Consider the following 20527-nt stretch of genomic DNA (forward strand, 5'->3'; position numbering starts at 1 on the left):
AGCAGTTAATTGCTAGTTTGTTTGCTTGCCTTTTCTTTCTTTATTTGAAAAGCTGAGTTGCCAGAGACAGGGCTGTTTTGGTGTCATTGTCCTGTTATTTAAAAGCTTTTGGTGAAAATTCCCTCAATTTAGGGGTGTTCATCTTTCCTTGAAATGAATAACATTTGATTGCAAAAATATGCAGAACAGACATATATGAAAGAAAACACAATCCAAATAATAGCTTACATTTCTAAAGTTTCTATAAATTTATTGCAGTAAAACCAGAGTTATATTCAACTTGAGGTTCCATTAACCAAAAACTTCACTTTATGTAAAATTTGTTTTGCTGTAATGCATACTTGTCAGCAATATGAAAACACATTCTTGTTTCATTTTTTATGAGGAATTTTCATCTAAGATGAGTTAAAAGTTTTATATGAATATAGCTGAAAAATAAAACCAATTTGGTAAATAAAACACAATTCAGGGCACCAAAGGATTCCCTTCGTGGAACCTCACCCTCCTGTGTCCCTTTCGCTGCCTTATCCAATGTATTTACAATTGATTGATCAGAATACTTTACAGAAGAAAAAAGCCTTTAAGGACTTGGTGAGGATCATTTCTAATCAGCAAAGAGTTTTAAATTAAGTCCTAAAATGTTTTTTTGTGATGCATGGTTTTCTCAAAATGGCCAGATCTCTTCTTCTGAGTCAGTCCTGAGGTTTCCTCATGAGACTTGAAAAATAGCTCAGGTGCAAAGTGAGAGAGATGTGTGAAGCAGAAATTGGGATCAAGAACTGTTTAGGCTTTGCTAATGATTTAGTATTGAGCAAGAGGGAGGTTGTACTAACCTTGTTTCATGGAGTTTGCATCTTTCTATATCAAGGCTTGCATCTGCTGTGGAAAAAGTTACTTCCCATCACTGCAGTGACTGTCTTTGTGGGCCCAACTCTCACAAATAGTTGGGCTTTCCTGTCTATTTATGAGAAAGTTGATATAAGGAAATAATAGTAAGGAAATAAACATTTCAGTGAGAATAGTGTCATAGTAAAATCCATTTCTGAACAAGTGGCTGTGCTTGAGTTTTGTACTTATTTTTTTTTTTTGTAGCTGCGAAGCCCAGTGAGCAAAAAGATGACTCACCTATGCTGTGTTATTTTGTTTTACAGGAAAAAGCTCAGTGTTTGCAGAAGGCTGTTGCTTCCCAGGCAGATAAATCCACACAGACAGAACTTCTTGGCCATGATGTAAGTAGCTGTATTGAACAGTACTGTTTTTTAATCATCTTTATGAGTGTTCAAAGTTCTATCAGCCTGCTTGTCTTTGCTACTGTTGCGTCCGTGCATTGATTTAATGGAATTTACTGGAATACCATTCATCCTTTGTTGTTAATTGATTCTCAAATGGCTTCTGCAACATGAGAATATAATTGCAACTACCTGCTAGCATACCAATACTCTATTAATTTTATGCTTTGCAAACAGCTCATAATTAGCATAAGTGAACGTGGAGGGTATGTATTAGTGGATTGTAATTTTCTTCAGTATTGATGGTTATTTACATGTTTATTAACAAATTAATGACATTATTACATTTAAAATCACCATATGCTGTCTGAACAATATTTGCATTTTGGAAGATAACAGAATAAGTGCACTTATGCTAAGTAGTGCTAAAGCTCTTAAAGAGCATCAGTCAAAATTTCTTCTTCAAAGTGAATTGATTTGTTTTTTTGTTCTCTCATGGAGAACATAGTAGAAAATGTTTTTTGTCTTTTTTTATTTTATAATAGTTCTTTTTATTGACATATCAGTTGAACATAAGTGATATAAGTGATAGATTTGCTTCCTTATGTGAGCCTTCTTAAATAATCTAAGATTAAGTATGCCACGATAATTAATATTTAGGATGCTTTTCTAGTCTATCGTTTGGGCTTAGCAAAGACTGTTCTACAAGCTCAGTCTGTGTTTCTGTATGCAGCTTCCAATTTATAAAGCATTATTGGAGCATTCAAGTTCTTGTCTTCCAGTACTTCAGATAGTCTTGTGAAGACAGAAATATAAATGTTTCATTTTTAATAAAAAGTTCTTAAAATCAACTATTTGTAAAAAAGTCTTTAAAATTGGTTCAAACCAGGAGTATTATTTTTTTTTTATCTTTAACAAGTTGGGGAAAAAAAGTGTACTTCTTTTAACACAGACTTATTGTTTTCCTTTGAGTACTTTTTGTGTAGGTCAAATGTGACAGTATTTTAGTTGATGTTTACCTGTCTCCACTGAATTCTTGGTTATCGGTTGCTGAATAGGAGCCTGTATGCTTTGTAATGTTTGTGAGATGGTAACAGGGCTTTTGGGCATGTTGGAACTAGGAGGTGTATTTACTGGTGGTGAAAATCTTATAATATTTAAAAATCTTACACTTATTTATTTAATGGTACAATGCTATTTTTCTTTCTGATGGAACTAATTTTCCTTAATAAGTACGTGATGTTCAGTTTTTCATGAAAAATAAGAATAAACTTTATGTAGGATACTTTTTTAAACAGCTATGTTTTGTACGTATGGTTGTGCTTCCTGACCCAAACCTAGTATGTGATACTTCATTTTGCTGCTGTTATCCATGCTTTTAACTGCATTTTTTCAAACTTCTTGGTAAAAATGCTTCTACAATATTATGATTGAGATCATATGTTTACTTAGAGTACTATAATGCAAGAGCGAAAGGATATCTGAAATAGTTTTGCATGAAACAGCACATCCACCTATGCTTTTACTAGTAAAAATTGTTACAAGGAGTAGTTTCAGAGGAAGTTGTACCAATCTGAAGGAATAAGCTGTTGTTAATATGATAATCATGAAGCGAATTAAAGCCATGCAAGAATTAAGAAGAATGTGCAAATAAATAGTGTTAACATTTTTTCTACTGTTAGTGTTAAAAATTTTTGCTCATTCATTAGTTCATGTAGCTTGTCTTCAGTGGATGGCTATTACAGGTAACAACTAGTTCAGCTGTGTTCCCATTTTAACCCCATGGCAGTTAAATTGATATTCTTTACTTGTAAATGAGTGTTTTTTTCAATAGCAAAACTTTGTAACCCTTCTTAAGTGATATCAGTACATCATTTTATCCAGATCACGTAAGTATATGTAACTGCAAAAATGTGTATGCTGCGCTAATGTGAAATTCTATTAAGTAGTCCATCACAGAGCAAGCAAGAGAATGCAAGATACAATGTTCACCCCATTGGTCACATTCTGAGGAGAATGACGTACATTGAATATTTAAGGTATCTATCTGAATGGCTAAGCAGAAAATGTAATGCCCTCCTCACTTCAGACTTGCTACTGTAAAGCAAAAAACAAAACAAAACAACCAAGGTTGCCTATTTTAATCCTTTAAATCTCTTTAAAAGCTAGCAATAGGTGGGTAAATGTATTATCAGTAAATTGCTTATAATTATTTCACTAATATTTTAATCAAAAAATACACTTCAGACTGTAGTTTTTTTGCAATCCGTAAGTTAGTGTTTCTGAGAAGAGTTTGTTTTGATTTCTTTTCATATTAATTTGTCTCCCTGTATAAACAGTGTCTTAATTCTTATTTTTTTCCTATGATCTCTGTTTCTGAGAGTAATCTTATGTTTCAACAAAAGAATCTTTACTACCTTTCCTTCTAGTGTTTTATGATGCCTGATAAATTATTTCATTTTACATTTCTTGCTCAACTAGCAACACTTATAGTTGTTTGACCCTTCCATCTGATGCAGTTATGTTAAATTAATGTCAATAATCATAAAATCATAGAATCAGCAAGGTTGGAAAAGACCTAAAAGATCATCCAGTCCAACCGTTCACCTATTACCAATAGCTCCCACTAAACCACGTCCCTCAACACAACATCCAGTCTTTCCTTGAACACCCCCAGGTCGGCGACTCCACCACCTCCCTGGGCAGTCCATTCCAGTGCCTGACCACCCCTTCTGAAAAGCAATACTTCCTAATGTCCAGCTTGAATCTCCCTTGCCGTAGCTTGAAACCATTCCCTCTGGTCCTATCACTAATAACACGAGAGAAGAGGCCGACCCCCAGCTCACTATAACCTCCCTTCAGGAAGTTATAGAGAGCAATGAGGTCTCCCCTGAGCCTCCTCTTCTCCAGGCTGAACATTCCCAGCTCCTTCAGCCTCTCCTCATGTGGCCTGTGTTCCAGACCCTTCACCAGCTTTGTTGCCCTCCTTCGATGAACACGTTCCAGGGCCTGAATGCCTTTCTTGCAGTGAGGGGCCCAAAACTGGACACAGTACTCGAGGTGCGGCCTCACTAGTGCTGAGTACAGGGGAACAATCACCTCTCTGCTCCTGCTGGCAACACTGTTCCTGATACAAGTTATACATAGTTATACATATATACGTATACTTAGTATATGCATAGTATGTATATGTATAGTATATGTATATATAGAGAGTATATGTATAGTATATATATACATATATACATAGTTGCCAAATATTTTGTAGAGAAAAAATGTGTACTTATACAACAATAAAGTAGAAGAGATATTGTTGTCTGTGTCTATTGTTTGTAGTGTCATTTTTGGTGGTTTTTTTTTTTTTTTGGACAAAGAATGCCCTAAAGTGGGAAGAGAATTGCAAACTGTTAAGCTGCAAAAGAAAGCAGTGCATTAATTTGCTTGAGTTCTGGGTCATGTATTCTGTAGTTGAGAGATGAGTCTTTAACCTTGTAATTTATGTATCTTTTCCATTAAAAGTGAAAGTACTTTTTTTTTAATTAAATGAAGAGTGAATCCTTGGGGTGTACAGTAACCAACACAGAGAAAGATAGAAATTAGTCTACCTCTTGGAAGGAATGGGTAAAGAATAAAGAACTACAGTGTTTAAAGGGAAGTAGTGTTCTTCTGTCTGTCAAACTACTCTGAAAAAGTCATGAGAGTTTTCCCTTTGAGTGTTTTTGATAAGTATCTGAGAGGTTACCAGAGTGGAAATGAGTAGACTGAATTTTAGCTTGGTGGATATATAGCATAATTAGAGTCAGATTCTGGCTTTCAAGGTGATCGGCTGAGTTTGAGTTCATGTAATCTTCTGCAATTCTGTAAAACAATAAAGATAATATTACACATAAGATTCATTTGAACAAGAAACCTTAATGCGTTATGTTTTCGATACAAGAACAATCGAATGCAATCTGAAACTTAATAACAGAGTTAAAAAATAAAGCTTCAAGTTTTGATTAGGGAGCGGAAAGCCTTTTAAAGATGACAAGTGCTAGTTTCATGAAGAGATTAACATTACCACTTTTGCTACTTGGCTACTCCAAAAGTTAAGTATCAGGCCAACTGCATGTGTCCTGAGAGAAGATGTTAGAAAGTAATCCAGGTTTCTTAGAGTTGTTTTCTACAGCAGAAAGTCAAGGAATCTCCACCTAAAATTACTGTCTTCAAATATGTGTGTATTAAGAATCATGAACTTAAAAAGTAATTTGGGTTCTGGGGCTGAAACTGGGAGTTGCAGTGCGGAAATGAGACAGGCTTCCATATACCATTTTATTTCATATTCTGTAGTGCTCAATTAATATGAATAATGTTCAGTATTGATTTGTAGAATGCAACTTGGCTACTAGTTGCCGGTATAAACACAGTTCAGTTTAAATAATTGTAATAAAATGTGGATTTTATACAACAGCGGTGTTTCCTTGTAGACTAAAATCAGTCTAATACTATAGTGTCCATATCTTTTAAAATATAATCTTTCTGTAAGACATCTCTAATAGTTGCAGTGTCTTTCTTACCTTTTTAGTTCTCCATCTAACTACTTACTCTATATTTCTCTGTCATGTCATAAGTTTATTCTGTCTTCACATTTGCAGTCATGATATCTTGCTTTTGAAGTACAGCAAAATATAAGGTAGTAGTGACAGCAAGTCTGGTCAATACTCTTCAGATTTTGTATATCTCAGGGTAGGGAAGAAAAGGGAAAAGGTGGAGACGTAGTTATCATTTATTCATCCTCATTTTTTCATTTTATTTTATTTTTGAAGATAGTGATTTAACAGCTTGATCTGCTTTAGTACCATCACTGCCTTCTCCTTGGATTACTCCATGAGTTTACTTTTTCACTTAAGCATATGATTCTATCTTTCGGGACATTTTGTGTCTTTCTTTTGCTGTTTCCTTTAATTTCTGTGTTATGATTTTTAATGAGTGTGACTTAACAGTTGTTTTCTAACAGTATTTGACCACATCACAGTTGCCTTGTGTCTACTGCAAAGGTGCTACTAGGAAGTATATCACACCTATAAATATTAAACAAATAAGCATTTGTCCCTAAAGTTAGTAGCGTATTTTTAGCGTACATTCCCTTTTACATGATTATAGTAACAGATTATACTTTTCTTTTTTCACCTTTTTGAAATTTTAGAAGACATATTTGTCTCATTGAATTATATTTCACTGATTCTGTTTATGCTTGCCACTGAATACCTGTAGTATCTTGTCTGTAAGTCAAGAAATGTATTTGGGAATATCTTACCAGCACTGAAATATTTTCAGTTTGGTTCCTTTATGAATAATGAGTAGGCAAAATGAAAGGTAAAATTAGCAGAGAAAGGTTCATTTCAAAATTCAAAACATTATGAAAACTAAATGAATTGACACACACACACACACACACAGAGCTGTGGATAACTACTGTATTATAAAGCAGTATAATTTCAACAACAAATATTTTTTCACGTAAAGGTCTGTTTTATGAGTGTTTATTAATACAGCTTAATTTACTTAGTTTTACCATAATATGAAAATATTTTCAAGTTGTGTGCATTTTGCATGTAGGTTCCCTATATTAGCATGATCTGTCTCATTTTGGTGACTTTTTTCCTGTACAAAGATGGCATCTAATAAATTATTTTTTCTAACTATGTAACTGTCATGCACAAGCTGAGGAGTTGTATTGCTGTTTTTGTATGTCATCACTTAATTCCATGTTATGTTGGTGATCAGTGTGAAAAAAGCTTTAATACATGCTGCCTGAATGTCTGCTTAAATGAACATTTTTCACATAACTTTGTGTTACCATCAAACCATATATCTTTAAGGTTTCATTCCATTTTTTTCTTTTTTTTTTCTCTTTTAAAGGCCCTGTGGAATTCTCCATGTTCTGAAGGCTTAGTTTACAAACCTATCAGCTTCTCATTGGTTCCATCATTATTAAATTAAAAAACATCTGGACACTCTGCACTTACGGATTTAATTTAATACTGATGTATAATAAATGAGTTACAAGTTACAATTATTGGCAAAATCTACTGCTAAGTATTTGGTTTTTAGTGAACGTGACTTTTCTGGTTGCACTATCTTTATTATTAACTTATATAAATAAATGATTAGTAAGTTATCATGCAGTTATTATCAGAAATAAAATTCAATTATTCTTATTGCATGCACTTTAATCATTTATTGGTGATTCGCAACATGTAAGAAACTTCAGTGATGATTGTCTCTGAGACTGGAAAATACATCTTGAAGATCTGGCAAGCCAAAGAAACTATTAGTTTTGAAGCCTTTTATTTTCTGTCTTCAAATAGTAATAAATTCACTATTTGTGAATACAATATTGATGCTTTTTGGCATGTGCTCTATTTCATGAATATTAATTTTTGTAATTTTTACATGAGATCCGAGAGACATTTCTTAGGGAATTTCATCTTATTTTACAATGTCAGAATTTGCCCAGCTTTTTCCTAAGAAAGGGGATAGCTGATTCTAAAAACATGCACTACAGACTAATTTTTGAATGCATTAAAATCATACCTTTACTTTTTTATGTACTTTGTCTTCCAAGCAATGTTTCTAAGACCACTGATGCTTGTGAACAAAGTAGATATTGTTTGATGAACATGACTGTGCTCTGTTAAGCAGTCAAAAAATAAAAATATCATAGGATCATGTCTTGATTATGCAAGAAATAAGCAAATTGTAGGGTTCACCACAAACCCCGCCACCATTTTTTTTGTTGCTTGTGTTCCTTTTCCTCTGATTGACTTAATTCACTTGGGGATATACTCTACACTCACCTTTACCAGGTAAGACGAGAAAGTGTTTGTGCCAGCAGCATGCTTACAAGTTTCCTGCTAATATGTTCTTCTGCAAACATGGGATGATACTTGGAATTTTGCTACTATGCCACTTTAGTTAAGTCGCATAGTATATAGTAGTAACACTTAACTCAACCTGAGCAACTGTTTGGAATCCATGGCTTCAATTTCAAGCAGAGACCATACTACTCTCATTTAAATATAATATTTAACAGGGTATTCTGAAATGGATCCAAACTGAGAATAAAAGCATTCAACTAAAATTTCTTGTGACAGTTGAAAGTGAATGGATTTCCTTCACAGGTGATGTTGCATTGTTGTGGCTGATTATGGTACCACTTAACATGGTGCTACTATTTACCAGTCTTATTTCCTCTTTTCTTCTTTGGTTTATAACAACCATCTTCAGCTTTTTTTCTCATTCTTCCAATTAAGCTTCCAGGAATTTCGCTGTGTATAAAACTGTATAGTTCTCTTTGTATTTGTCAAAGGTATATTGAAAACACAGTGAAGTAGCAAATAAATAATTTGTTAAAAAAAAAAACAACAAAACAAAACCTGAATGACTATGTGCATTTTATCCTTTTTGAACTTGACCTTCCTTACCGAACTTTATCTGCTACCATTATTCCTTCTCTTTCTGAGTACTTGAGAATCTGTTTTAAATCCTTTCAGCACAGAATTGCCTAGCTTATGCTGTCTGTCGCGCTTTCTTTTTTCATCACCATTTTTATTATGCTAATATTTTCAGTCTGTGTAGGATAATGTTATTTGGAAGAGGATAGGGAGAGCATTTTTCTTTGTGATGCGTTGGCACAGATCTGTATATTGCTTAAAGACATAGATTTGGAGAATGAAGAGAGCTGTGAAAAAACTTCCTGTGAAAGTCAGGGAAAGAAAAAGTTGAAGAAAAATAAGACAACTTTAAGAGTTCAGATGAGAAGAAAAACTAGTTTCACTTGCTAAACAATAAGTTTACTTGTTCCTCTGAAGTGTTCTTGAAACTGTATATAAAGTATTGAAACATCTAGTGTCTTTCTAAAACTGCCACCGCACTGAAGTGTTGCTACAGCTGTTGTTTCAGTGAAAAACTGAAAACAGTCCTGTGACTTATGAGCATGGGTTTGGACTTTAACTTTAATTATGCATCATTTCCAATACACGTTTCTTTTCTTTTTCCTTGCCTTGACAATATGAATCAATAAGGGATTACTCTCACAAAAGATTCTAATACTCTGGAAAAAAAAATCATGATAAGTGATATTTAGACCTCAGGGAGACACAATCAGTGTATCTACTGAAGTTCCTAAACATTCTTTATTTGTGAATTATTTTGAATAGAGAACTCTTTATAACATCTCTTCGTTTGTTATTGAGTGGTTTTTCTCTTTACGCTTACTTAACAGTATTTATCAGTACAGAAGTAGTATTTAGATTTACTGCTTAGTATGAGGACTGAAGGAATAGTTGACAGGACGTTTACTTCAGTGTGAAGACATAAACCAGTGTAAAAGTTAGTAATTACAGTAGAAATTGGTTCTTCTGAATACACAGTAATAAGGAAAATAATTATTTTAGAAAACAACTCTAGGAACACTGGAGAAAAACAAATCATCTTGCCTGAAGCCTGTGTCCTGTTACTTTCACCTTCACTTTTCTCTCATGCTGAGCATTGATGTTTAACAAGTGCTGGAGTTGGTTATTCTACCTAGAATGTGTTATTTTTCTAATTGATGTTTTACTAAAGATATCAAATAATCTGAATTAGGTATTTGTATTTGCACTTTTCTCCAGCAGTATCCGAATGACTAAATGTGGGGCTGCTTGATGTAGTATAAGAGGGATAAAAGTGGAAATCAAATTTCTATATGTTTAAAAAAAATAATAATCTGGCACAAAAATGATACACCATGATAAAATGTTCCATGGTAGATGTTAAGAGGATCTGAAGGAGTAAGTATTTTTAAGAGTTGTAAACAGTTAAGGAGATAAGTTTCTAAAAACTTGGGGCAGGTTAAATGCAGAAAAATTGTTCTTCTTGATCTAAAGGGATGTTTTTCCTTTTGTCAGTGTGTGGTGGTTTTGGTGGTGTTTTTTGTTTGTTTAGTTTTTTATTTTAGTGATCTGTTTTTAAAGAAAAACTGAATTTTCTGAAGCAATTTCAGTAAGGAAACATAAACAACATGAATGCTGGCATAAATTTAAGCTACTGTACATTGATGGGCATTTAGGTCTCTAAAAAAATGCGGGCAACAGGTCTCTTAAGAAACAGTCATTGAGGCTGAGGCTGTTTCTTGATGTAGGCACAATATGCATAGTGATAAGGTTAGATGTTCTGTTTTCTTAAATAGGGAATCTATGAGTGAATTCGGCAGTTAAAATTTATCCAGTGTTAAATGGTATCTTTTGAGGGGTGTGTGTATATTTATATGATTTGGTCATTTGAAACAGTTTGCATTTTTCAGTATGCTTTAACTTAAAAACTGAAGGAGTTTAGAAGGATAAAGTTAGCATGCCATATAATACCAATAATGGAAACAGAAAATGTTATTTCTGTAACTGACTTATTACTTGTGCTTGCTCAATAGGAATGTGGTGAGAACTGCACCTAGACTGTGTACTATTGCCTTAAACTCATTGCAATGGTTTTCTAGTGTGTTTCATTCATTTATTCATTTCTAGTAATGGAAGTTCTACTTCTTAAGTATCAACAGAACACTAGCATTAATGATAAAACAGCAAGAAGAAATGTAAGAGAGAGAATTATAAATGAGGTTTGGGGAACAGTATGGTATTTCATTTGTAAGGCACACAAAGGCAATATATGGAAAATGAAGTTTAGATGGTAGCCATAAAAGAAAAAAAAATTCTCTTTGCCAACAAATGCACTGTATAAAAAAACTTACAGAAATTCATTTTTCATATGCATACAAGTGATGCTGAAGATGCTATGCAGCAATTGTGTGTATGATGTTACAACCTTCTCTTTAGTACCAAGTTGATTACAAGGGAGATTTTTATTCATTTAGAAATACTCAAAAGAAATTTTGTGGTGCTGCTGATGTTAACCATCATTACAAAATTAAATGATAGCTTTGTATTGGATACTTAAATGAGAGGATTAGATCTATATTGGGTAATGATGCATGCGTAGTAATGTTTGGGGATAAATTCCTACATTCTCACTAACAAAATATTGTGGTTTTCAGTGAGCAAGAGCAAAGCATGACTGTCTAAGGGGAATGATGATCACACAGACAGTACTATCTTCATACCTAAAATATGTACAACAATTATAAATTCACACATCAAAGCCATGAGTTTTCCAGTATACATAAAAAGTGTACATTTAATACGTGTGCATCTAAGTGCATCTGTATTTATTCTTCCAGCCTATTAAATGATTGAGGAGAAATGATTACTGTGAGGCCGAATTGAAAGATAAAATGAAGAAATACAAGTTTCCCTGGTTAGAGTGCAGGTTTGCAGAAGGACCATTTCAATATGGAAGCAGAGCTGCTCTTGCTTCAGTGGAGTCAACTTTTAATACTCTGTATACTTCAGAAGCACCCAAGAACCCTGGGAAAAAAAAAAAAAAAAACAAACCACAATTCCAGAAAATGAATAAAAAGAGTTCATAATTTTTCCAGTATTTGGTAATATTCCTGCTATCACAACATTATTTGAAGGCTTTTAAATCTATCCCCAGAATCCATAAGGTTCTTACTAGAGAAACAGAAGCAAAGCTAAGTGTCTACTGAAGACTGCTTCATGCATACTTATATTGTCTTGCTATAGAAATATATATAAATGAATTCAGAAACTTGTAATAACTGGAAAAAAATAAGCATGTGATGTCTGTGCAAAAAGCTCTCTGAATTGCAAAACTATGTATAAAATGAGCTGAAAGCACAGGTAATATTGTTGTTAGGACTCTTTGCAATTATTGAGAGCATTACATGAACACAAGGCAGGGCTGTGCCATCAGAATCATTTGAGCTTTCCTGTTCTTTAGTTAGGATCTATAACAGAGAATCTGACTTCGCTTTTTCAGTAACTGCGGTGGTCTTTGGATAAACTGCTAGGAGACTATTATCTCTTGCATAGGCTGTCTGGATCAGCTGCTGAAGAACCAATCACAATAAAGCATTTAATATTCTGAGAAATTTGTTCTGTAAAAGCTTTGACCATGTGGTGTACCATATATATATTTTTCTAGCTTCATGTGATAAATCTTCGTTGCATTCTCAGTAAAATCTGTGTAATGCTAAAGAATGTGTAAGCTTGACATTAACCAAATAGCAACTGAACAGCAGGTAGCGTTTAGTTTCCAACTTGGGGTCACAAATTCTGTGGCAGATATTTCACAAATATCTGTTGAACCTTAGCAATTTAATCTGTGAGGAATGACTGCTTTGCAAAATAACAGTAATAACGTCTACAGAAAACTGAATGAAAATTGTTTACATGCAGTATTTCTTTTGCTGATAACAGAATGTTTTCAACTTAGTTGCTTTTTAGAACAATGCTGCGGTTTCCTGATAACAGGTGTGAACTCATCACTAACTTAATGGCAAAATCTTTAAGAATTTCCTCATTGTTATACCCTGAGGTATTACTTAACTGACTGACAAAATATCACTGGCAAGTATTGTGAAATACAAAATGAGAACAAAGCTGATGAGAACGAGGAGGAAAGCAAAACCTCTATAAACCAAGCAAAATATATCAATGTTATTTTCTGTTGTGTTTTTTTTTTAATATTTTCTTTTACAACAAATATCTATGGAGAGAAATAGAGCTACCTTCTGAACATCTTTACTGCTCAGTGCTCTTTCCAAATACTAACTACTTATTAGGAAAAGCATAAAACGAAAACAAAATTTAGTGTGATGTTACTAGTAAACCATTGATTTACTTGAGGTTTTTCACAAACTGAAGACATAATTGCCAACAGACCTGTTGGTTTTTTTTTATGAGTTTATTCCCTTTGAGATTCAGCGTTTTCATTTTGTTGTTTAAGCATCCTTTAAAAATATTTTTTGCTTTGTTTTTAGTTGAATTCTTTGTTATTGATATAAGTTTTGTTAATGTTGTTTACATTATCTGTAAGATAAAAACATCCAGTACTCAGGAGTTTTTACAGGGCCTTTTTCAGTAGTTCACTATCATAATTCTGTCTTTTTTGAACTTGGTTATGGTGATAAACAGATTAAGCGGGCATCAAAAAGCTTTTTGTACTCATTTAAGCAAGGAGGAAAGGAATGAGTTGGCTGATTCCACTCCTTAAACCCAGGTCTTTCTGTTTTTCTCAAGTTTCTTGTTGCTATGTCAGCAATTTTCTATTGCTGTTGAGAATTCTTGCAAATTCTTCTAGTGGTGACATTTTTGTTCTGGCTCACTATTTTCCCCTGCTGTTGTTCCTTTGCTCATTTTCTTTTATCCTACTGTATTGTTTTTATTGTCTCTCCACATTACGGTCCCTTTTGGCTCCTACTTTTTCTTTTCTATAAAACATCACTTTTATCACCTTTGAAGCATGCTTCTAAAACTTCAACAGTAACACAAACCAGAATGTAGCACTTCCACCTCGGTTTTATTAGTTCTTTTGTTTGTTTGTTTTTAGGTGGAAGAGAAGAGGGAAAAGACATTAAATGCAAACTACCCATATTCGTATAATTCCAAGAGAGTAGGAAGCAATAGTCTTCTTTTTCCTTTAGTTAATAGTGCTAATTCTTATGATCAAGCCTTGTAAAAAGAAAATAAAACTATTTTTAATTCTGTGGATGGTAAGGTCAGTTTAGGTATCTTTTTAAATGTTTTGAGAGTATTGTTTTACTCTGTTGTATATCAGGTAAGAAATTCTTTCAATTTAGCTTTCTTAAACCATTCATAGTAGTTTTTAATTGGCAAGTGTCAAGTGATTTTTTTTTTTTAAATATACAGTCAACATAGGCCTTGAACTGACTTTGGAACAACTATTTTCAGTTCACCATGCTCATGTACAATTTAATTTAAAACCCTAAAGATTTTTTAGGGCATCTAAGAAACTTTTTTACTCCACTACTAGACTTACTTAACAGCAGTGTTTTGCGTTACCTTGTATTTCATAATGTGATCAAATTTTGGAATTTCTTGCCACTGCTTTAGCTAAACGAAATGCTTCTTATGTTTTTCGCTTCACACATTGGTGGAAGATCATTGAACGCTGAATCAAAGTATACAGAGAAGTCAACGATATAATGTATTCCTCCTTTAGTAATGCTGTTTTGTCCAATTCAGTATAGATCTCACAATCCTTACTGCACGCAAATGTGTGCAGTTCTTAAAATTGACTTTTAAAACTCTAGAGTAGCTACTCTGAGAAGAAAGATTTAATATTTTCATGATATTGGGCAGCTTTTCTTCTGCTTAGAACACTAATTTCAGCTTTGTTTCTCTTCTGTATTTAAAACAGTAATTGCTGCTTTCCCCTTATCCTTTGCTTGTAACTGTTCTGCTTTAGTCTTGATAAATTTAGTAAACCTGTTATTAGTATCAGTATTTATTTCTGCATGGATATTAAAAACATTAATGAACTTTAGACGATGTGCTTGTAAAATACAGAGCTTATTCTTCAATTAGTTTGAGTACATTATTGAAAGACAAAAAAAAAAAGTTATTGAGTAAACCTGGGAAAAACATAATCACTGAAGATTTTTCATGGCTTTCATGGTTTTACAGAAGTCTTTTTTTTAAGGGTCAGTATATTCAAGAAACTATTCTGTTGTCTAGGGAATTCATGCCCAGGGGTGACATGCAGGGGTGACTTCAGATTTTCTTAGCCATCAGACTCGGAAAAAGCTTCTGCAGAAATATTTACGGGATATAGTTCAGTATCTATAGCCAGAGGAAGCTCTTTTTTTAATTAAAAAACAAGTGAATGTTTACACTCTGATTCAACTTCCATGTTCACTGTTGTGCTGAACTATCCTGAAGACATCATGACAAGCCATTAGATCACAAAATCTCCTCTTAGCATTTCCTTAGTATTTAGGTTGCCTTTCATAAGTAACAATTTAAGTTTTTTGTTTTGTTGGATTTTTTTTTTTTAAGAGCACATTGCCGGAGCCTGTTGAATAAAACCAGAACAGAAATGGGATACATTATTCAGTAAACCTATACTTGGATAAACTTCTTCCGTGATCCATGTGTAAGATACGGTATCTCAAACAACTAGCAAGGAAACATCCCACGGCACATGACAGTTGTTCTCACTTATACTTCTCTCAGAGCTGGATTGGTTCTTATGGCAGTATTGGTGAAGACAAGAAGTATGACTTGGCTTAGAATAGAATTTCCAGGAAAAAAAAAAAAAAAGAATATTGCTTAAATTTTGCTAATGTGTTTTATAACCCGGAGTAGGATGCTTATGCCCTGTGCCTGGAAAGTTTCAATGTGAGACTGGATTTGCTACAGGCAACTTGATCTCATTGTACATGTCCCTGTTCATTGCAAGAGAGTTTGACTAGATAATCTTTAAAGGTATCTTCCAACTCTAAGGATTCTATGATTCCATGGTATTCAACTTGTATATAAAATATGAGAAAATCCTTATGTTAGTGGGAAAAGGAAGTTAAATCAAAAGCTTGTGAGATCTTGAATGACCTAATCTTTTTTGCCTTGCAAGTGTATTTTCTCAAGTGGTTGATCAAATGGTATATATGTAACTGCTAAAAGAAGCACTGAGTTGATGTTGGATAGTTGGGCTGATATCTGCTTAATCTCAGAGGAAGCTACATTTGAGGTGGGAACTGTCCAGTAACAACTTTGTCTTTTGCAGATAGGATAATAGCCATCCTTAAAAACTCACTTTCTGTAAGTTATTTATGATGCTTCTAGTTAGACAAAGAGGGCAAATCCACCTCTTGTTACACAATAATACTGTCTAAGCAAGGATTATAATTTCATCACTAGCTGTAAATGGGAACATAACTCAAATTATAGCATGGAATATTTAAGAATCACAAACGCTAATATAATTCTAATGTAAAACATCCAAGGTGCTTATTTCCATATTTTTTAATAATGCTGTCTTTTCAGAAGGGTTGTTACTTGTTGCAACACACATAAACTTCAGTGGCTTATTGTCTTATGCAGTGCTCTCATTTGGAACAATTAACTTCCACCAATCAAATCAAAGGTTGTACTAAATGAATGATTTAGATCTCCAACCACCACTGAACAACATGTACAAAAGAGTTCTTGAACAGATTCTATGAAAATAATGAAACTTACATCTGAAATCAGTCATTACTGATACCTGTTGGTGACCAGAGTCAGATGGGTACACAAATCCAAATGAAGATTTTGTAGGAATGTGAAACAGTGATTAGGAGACACCTAGTATGTTAAATTTCGTACTATATAAGTCCAAATATGAAGAAGTGTTTAAGTTCCATCTGCAGTCAATGTCCACCAGGGACCTAAATGTATTTTGTAGTTTTGGATCAAGGTAACTGTTGAAATTTGAGTATCTTTGTAAATATTTCAGACACAAAGTATGCAGAAGTGATGGCTTGATAGGTTTTGTAGAATAAGTAATAATATTTTCAGTTGTTCATTGCTGGTTTGTGGGTTTGTTTGTTTTTGTTTATTTTTATTTCCCATGATATTTTCATTTAGCATAATGGTCATTTTCAAATGTGAACATTTTGTATGTAAAATATGCTGAAAACTTTTTCTGCTAATTATTATCTATTACTGTGTCACTTCATATGAATGTATGAAATTGTTGTGTCCTAGCAAGGATTTTCCAGTGTATTTGCCTGGGAGAGATTTTTCTTATTGCTAGAATAGAAGTCTGCTTTGCCTTTGAGAGATGCAAATAGGCTGCTGTGATGGGTGTCAGAGTTGGGACCTATCCATTTTTCTCATAATGGGATCTGAAATTGAATTTGTTGTTCATTCATTTGTGTAGTATAAATAGGATAGTATAACATTTTCTTCAGTTTCATATCAACGTGTGTATGTGTTTATATATATATATATATATCAAGATTAGAATAAAAAAAGATTTACAAATTTTGCAAGCTAGTAGGACAGCAATTTATACTTCGTCATTGGTTTAACTCTCTAAGTTCAAAAATTAATGGTATTATATCTTGTTAGCCTTCCATGGAGTATTAAGGCGATGTTTTTTATTAGTCAGAAAATTTAGGATGAAGTAGACGGGCATTTTTGTTGTTTGCTATACCTTGTTCTGTGACAGGAATGAGCAGGAAACTGCTCATTCAAATTTTAGAATGTGTTTATGAAATGAAACTGATTTTTCTACCTGCAAAATGCTCAGTTAAGTAAAGCGTATATAGTACCATAGGATATCACTTCATCAGAAAGTAGTTTTCTCCCACTCGTTTGCTTTTTATTACCTTTGTGGTATAATTGATTCAATTCTGATCAGTTCCAGCTTTTTCTGGAATGTGCAATACATAAAAAGCCACGGTGTGTGTATTTGAGTATTTATCATTTTTGAGGGTGAGAAAAGTATATATTCTGTCTCCTTTTCTCAGTTGTTTCATGTTCTAGCTCACTGAACACTAGGATCCTGATCAGTGCAGATCAATAGCACTCCACCAGAGCAGGCAGATCCATCATAAGCCCATGTGCATTGCAGTGTCTTTAGCAGAAGCATGATTTGTGCTTTATTTTACTACAGAAGTTTCAAAAATGATATTTAAGTATGTTGTTTCCTTTGTTTCACCCCACCACACACAAAAGATGTGATTCTGACTTCATTTAGTCTGTTACTTGAGCGAGTGTGATTCACAGTTAATCTCCACTTATGCACTAATTATTCCAATTTTCAAAAACTGTGATTAATGCATATCTTTAAAATGTACACCTAATTACACAGAAAACAATTTCTAAATTTGTATAAATATAAGTTACAATTTTAAACATAGTAGATAATAAGCAATTTTCTGAACTTACATTTGCATATTGTAATTAAGAACTGCTTCATTGTATTTATGTTTGCAAACAGGTTTTGTGCTCTTTACTTACTGCGCTGTGAACAGAGAAATTAACATATCACTTTTGGTACAGATCCAAAATATACATCTTAAAATGAATTCTGAATCTAAATTCATCTTTTGACATTTTAAATTAGTTGCAGAGTTTTAAGGTACTATTAGATTTTTTGCATATGTGGATATATATTCTTGCCTGCCTGCCTAATGTTTTAAATCCTTCAGTAATCAATCTCAAAGTTTCACAAAAAGGGTAGTTAATAAACTCACTTTTAGAAATAAACTGAGAGTACTAATTTTGATAATTGTGTTCAAAGTAGTCATTAAAAAAAATTCAGTTACTGTATATGCTATAGTGCCAAAACCCTGAAGCTAATGAATGGGAAATCTTAAGGAGGTAGTTTAATGTCTGCAAGGAGAACTTAATGCTGTTAGTGTAAGGCTGCCAGGAGATAAATGTATCTACTGATCAATATTTAATTTAGACAAATTTATTTAAATATTTTCAGAAGCACCCATCCTTAACTATATTCCCTAAACACAACTGAAGCGTCTTTGAGCTCCATCCGTAATCTAATATTTCATAAACCCATGAGTATAGGAGTAAGATGTTTATATAGTGTGTTTGCTCCAAACATTCATCTCTCTTCTCTTGACAGCTATTCAGTCAACTGTTACTTGGTCTTAAGGGATGATGTTTTAATAAATGTGGGAGGAAAGGATTAATTAATCAGTACAACTTGCATTCACTATATAGTGACAGTATTTGGTTTTCTGTGTTTGGAATTGGGAATTGGTTAATCAGGTTGTTTTTTGTATTACTAACATAGAAATCGCCCCTGAATATAAACAATATCTGTAAATGCATAAGTCTTGCATGGAAATGTATTCATTTTTAGCTTTTGCCATGTCACTGTAAGATACCACATTCTAGTCGTTGTGGTGCAAGAGGAAAGTTTAAAAATATCTGGCAAACATTGCATTTGCAGTGGGAGATATGATTTTTTTTTTTCTTAACAGCCTTATGTAGCTGATAAATTTCATTAGTGCCAGATGTAGAATTTGGATCACATTCTTATAAGCATGCCTTATTCCCCTAAATATTTTTCAATGCTCTTAGCTGTGTACAATTTATGATGACAGCACAGTTTGAGTAAAGAGGTGACTTACTGAGATGATATGGACTTCTTAATATAAATAAATAAAATGTCATAATGTGTTGAGGGTTTCTATTGAAAGAGAGTACATTCAAACTTTGTTTTCCTAAGTACAGGTAGATAAATGATGAAGCCTTCTGCTGTTACCCTCATGTAACAAAAGATGACAGGATATACTTTGTGAGATGTGCTAAAAGCAAACAAGTACCTTCCTTGTACTGTGTTATCTTAATAAATTGGAAAACCTCTGTAGGTTCAAGGGGAACTTATTTCTGCTTCTGAGATGCTTGGAGAGAACAGGAATTTCATTGTGATTTCACAGGTGACCGGCACAAGGCATGTAAACTTAGTGTCAATGCCCAGTGCAAGTTTAGCTTTGGCTGCACTGACACTGAACATTAAGGAGATGACGAAGAGTCAGGGAAAAGAGAAATGTATATTGAAATGTTTGCATCTAAGTTCTGCATTTCTGTGACTCAATTCCAGGTAGAGAGGAATCCCAATGGGTATAAGTAATATGTTGAGTGGTTCACAAGTCCAAATTGCCTCTTTCTAACTCTGTTAATTTTTACTGTGAAAACAGCAAGTATTATCTCCAGCATACAGACTCTTCCATGTACTCATTCATGTCGTGAGATGACTCAGTTTCATTCATGTCAAACAGCAGGACCACAAGGCCCCAGAAAGTAGAGAGTAGGCACAGGCTCTACCAGGCTGGTTTTAAGTACAAACTACAAATGATAATTTTTAGTTTTTGAGTTTCACGGAAACATTTGAGTTCTTTAACAAAACAGATATTTAAACAAATATAATTCCCTTTACAGATAAAATGTCTGTATGGTGGCTTATACAAGATTTTTGAATACCTTGTCCACTGTTCTTTGCTTGCCAAATAATCTATGCTGTGGAGTTGCAGTGTATAAAATTGGGGAAATGTGTGTCCACTAGTATTCAAAACTGGTTATTATTACCTTTATGTCCAGACTCCTGAATGAGACCACCTGTATAGTGGTTGTGGATACTACTTGGTTCTTGTTTATCAAACGAGGTTGTTAAATCCATTATACTCCTCTCTGTAGGGTTTGTTTGATGTTGTAGCAAGTTTATTAATCTCACTAGCCCAGAAGAAAGGTATTCCTATTATTTGTTAGGTCAGATCATGACTTGAATTAGCACGTTTGAGCACATGTGAGCACTAATGATTGTGTAAAGTGGCTGGCACCTCCCTCTCTTGTTGGTTCAGATTCTCATAGGACTGAGATTGTTTTCAC

The 20527-nt window shown here is 33.6% G+C and overlaps 1 protein-coding gene across 6 annotated transcripts in view; it reads left to right on the plus strand.

The window, feature by feature from the left end:
* Positions 1-20527, plus strand: part of CCSER1 (coiled-coil serine rich protein 1) — a 623472-nt gene that overhangs the window by 386271 nt on the left and 216674 nt on the right. For 5 of the 6 annotated variants that reach the window (XM_085222271.1, XM_085222272.1, XM_085222270.1 and 2 more), the window contains one exon: positions 1152-1229. In XM_085222271.1, coding sequence (XP_085078397.1) covers positions 1152-1229 — 78 coding nt within the window. Of the gene's footprint in view, positions 1-1151; positions 1230-7130; positions 7288-20527 lie in introns of those variants that run through there. The other variant, XM_085222274.1, reaches the window with a different exon arrangement.

The sequence above is a fragment of the Meleagris gallopavo genome, chromosome 4 (assembly GCF_905368555.1).
Source record: "Meleagris gallopavo chromosome 4, MGAL_WU_HG_1.1, whole genome shotgun sequence".
In the NCBI taxonomy this organism is placed as follows: Eukaryota; Metazoa; Chordata; class Aves; order Galliformes; family Phasianidae; genus Meleagris; species Meleagris gallopavo.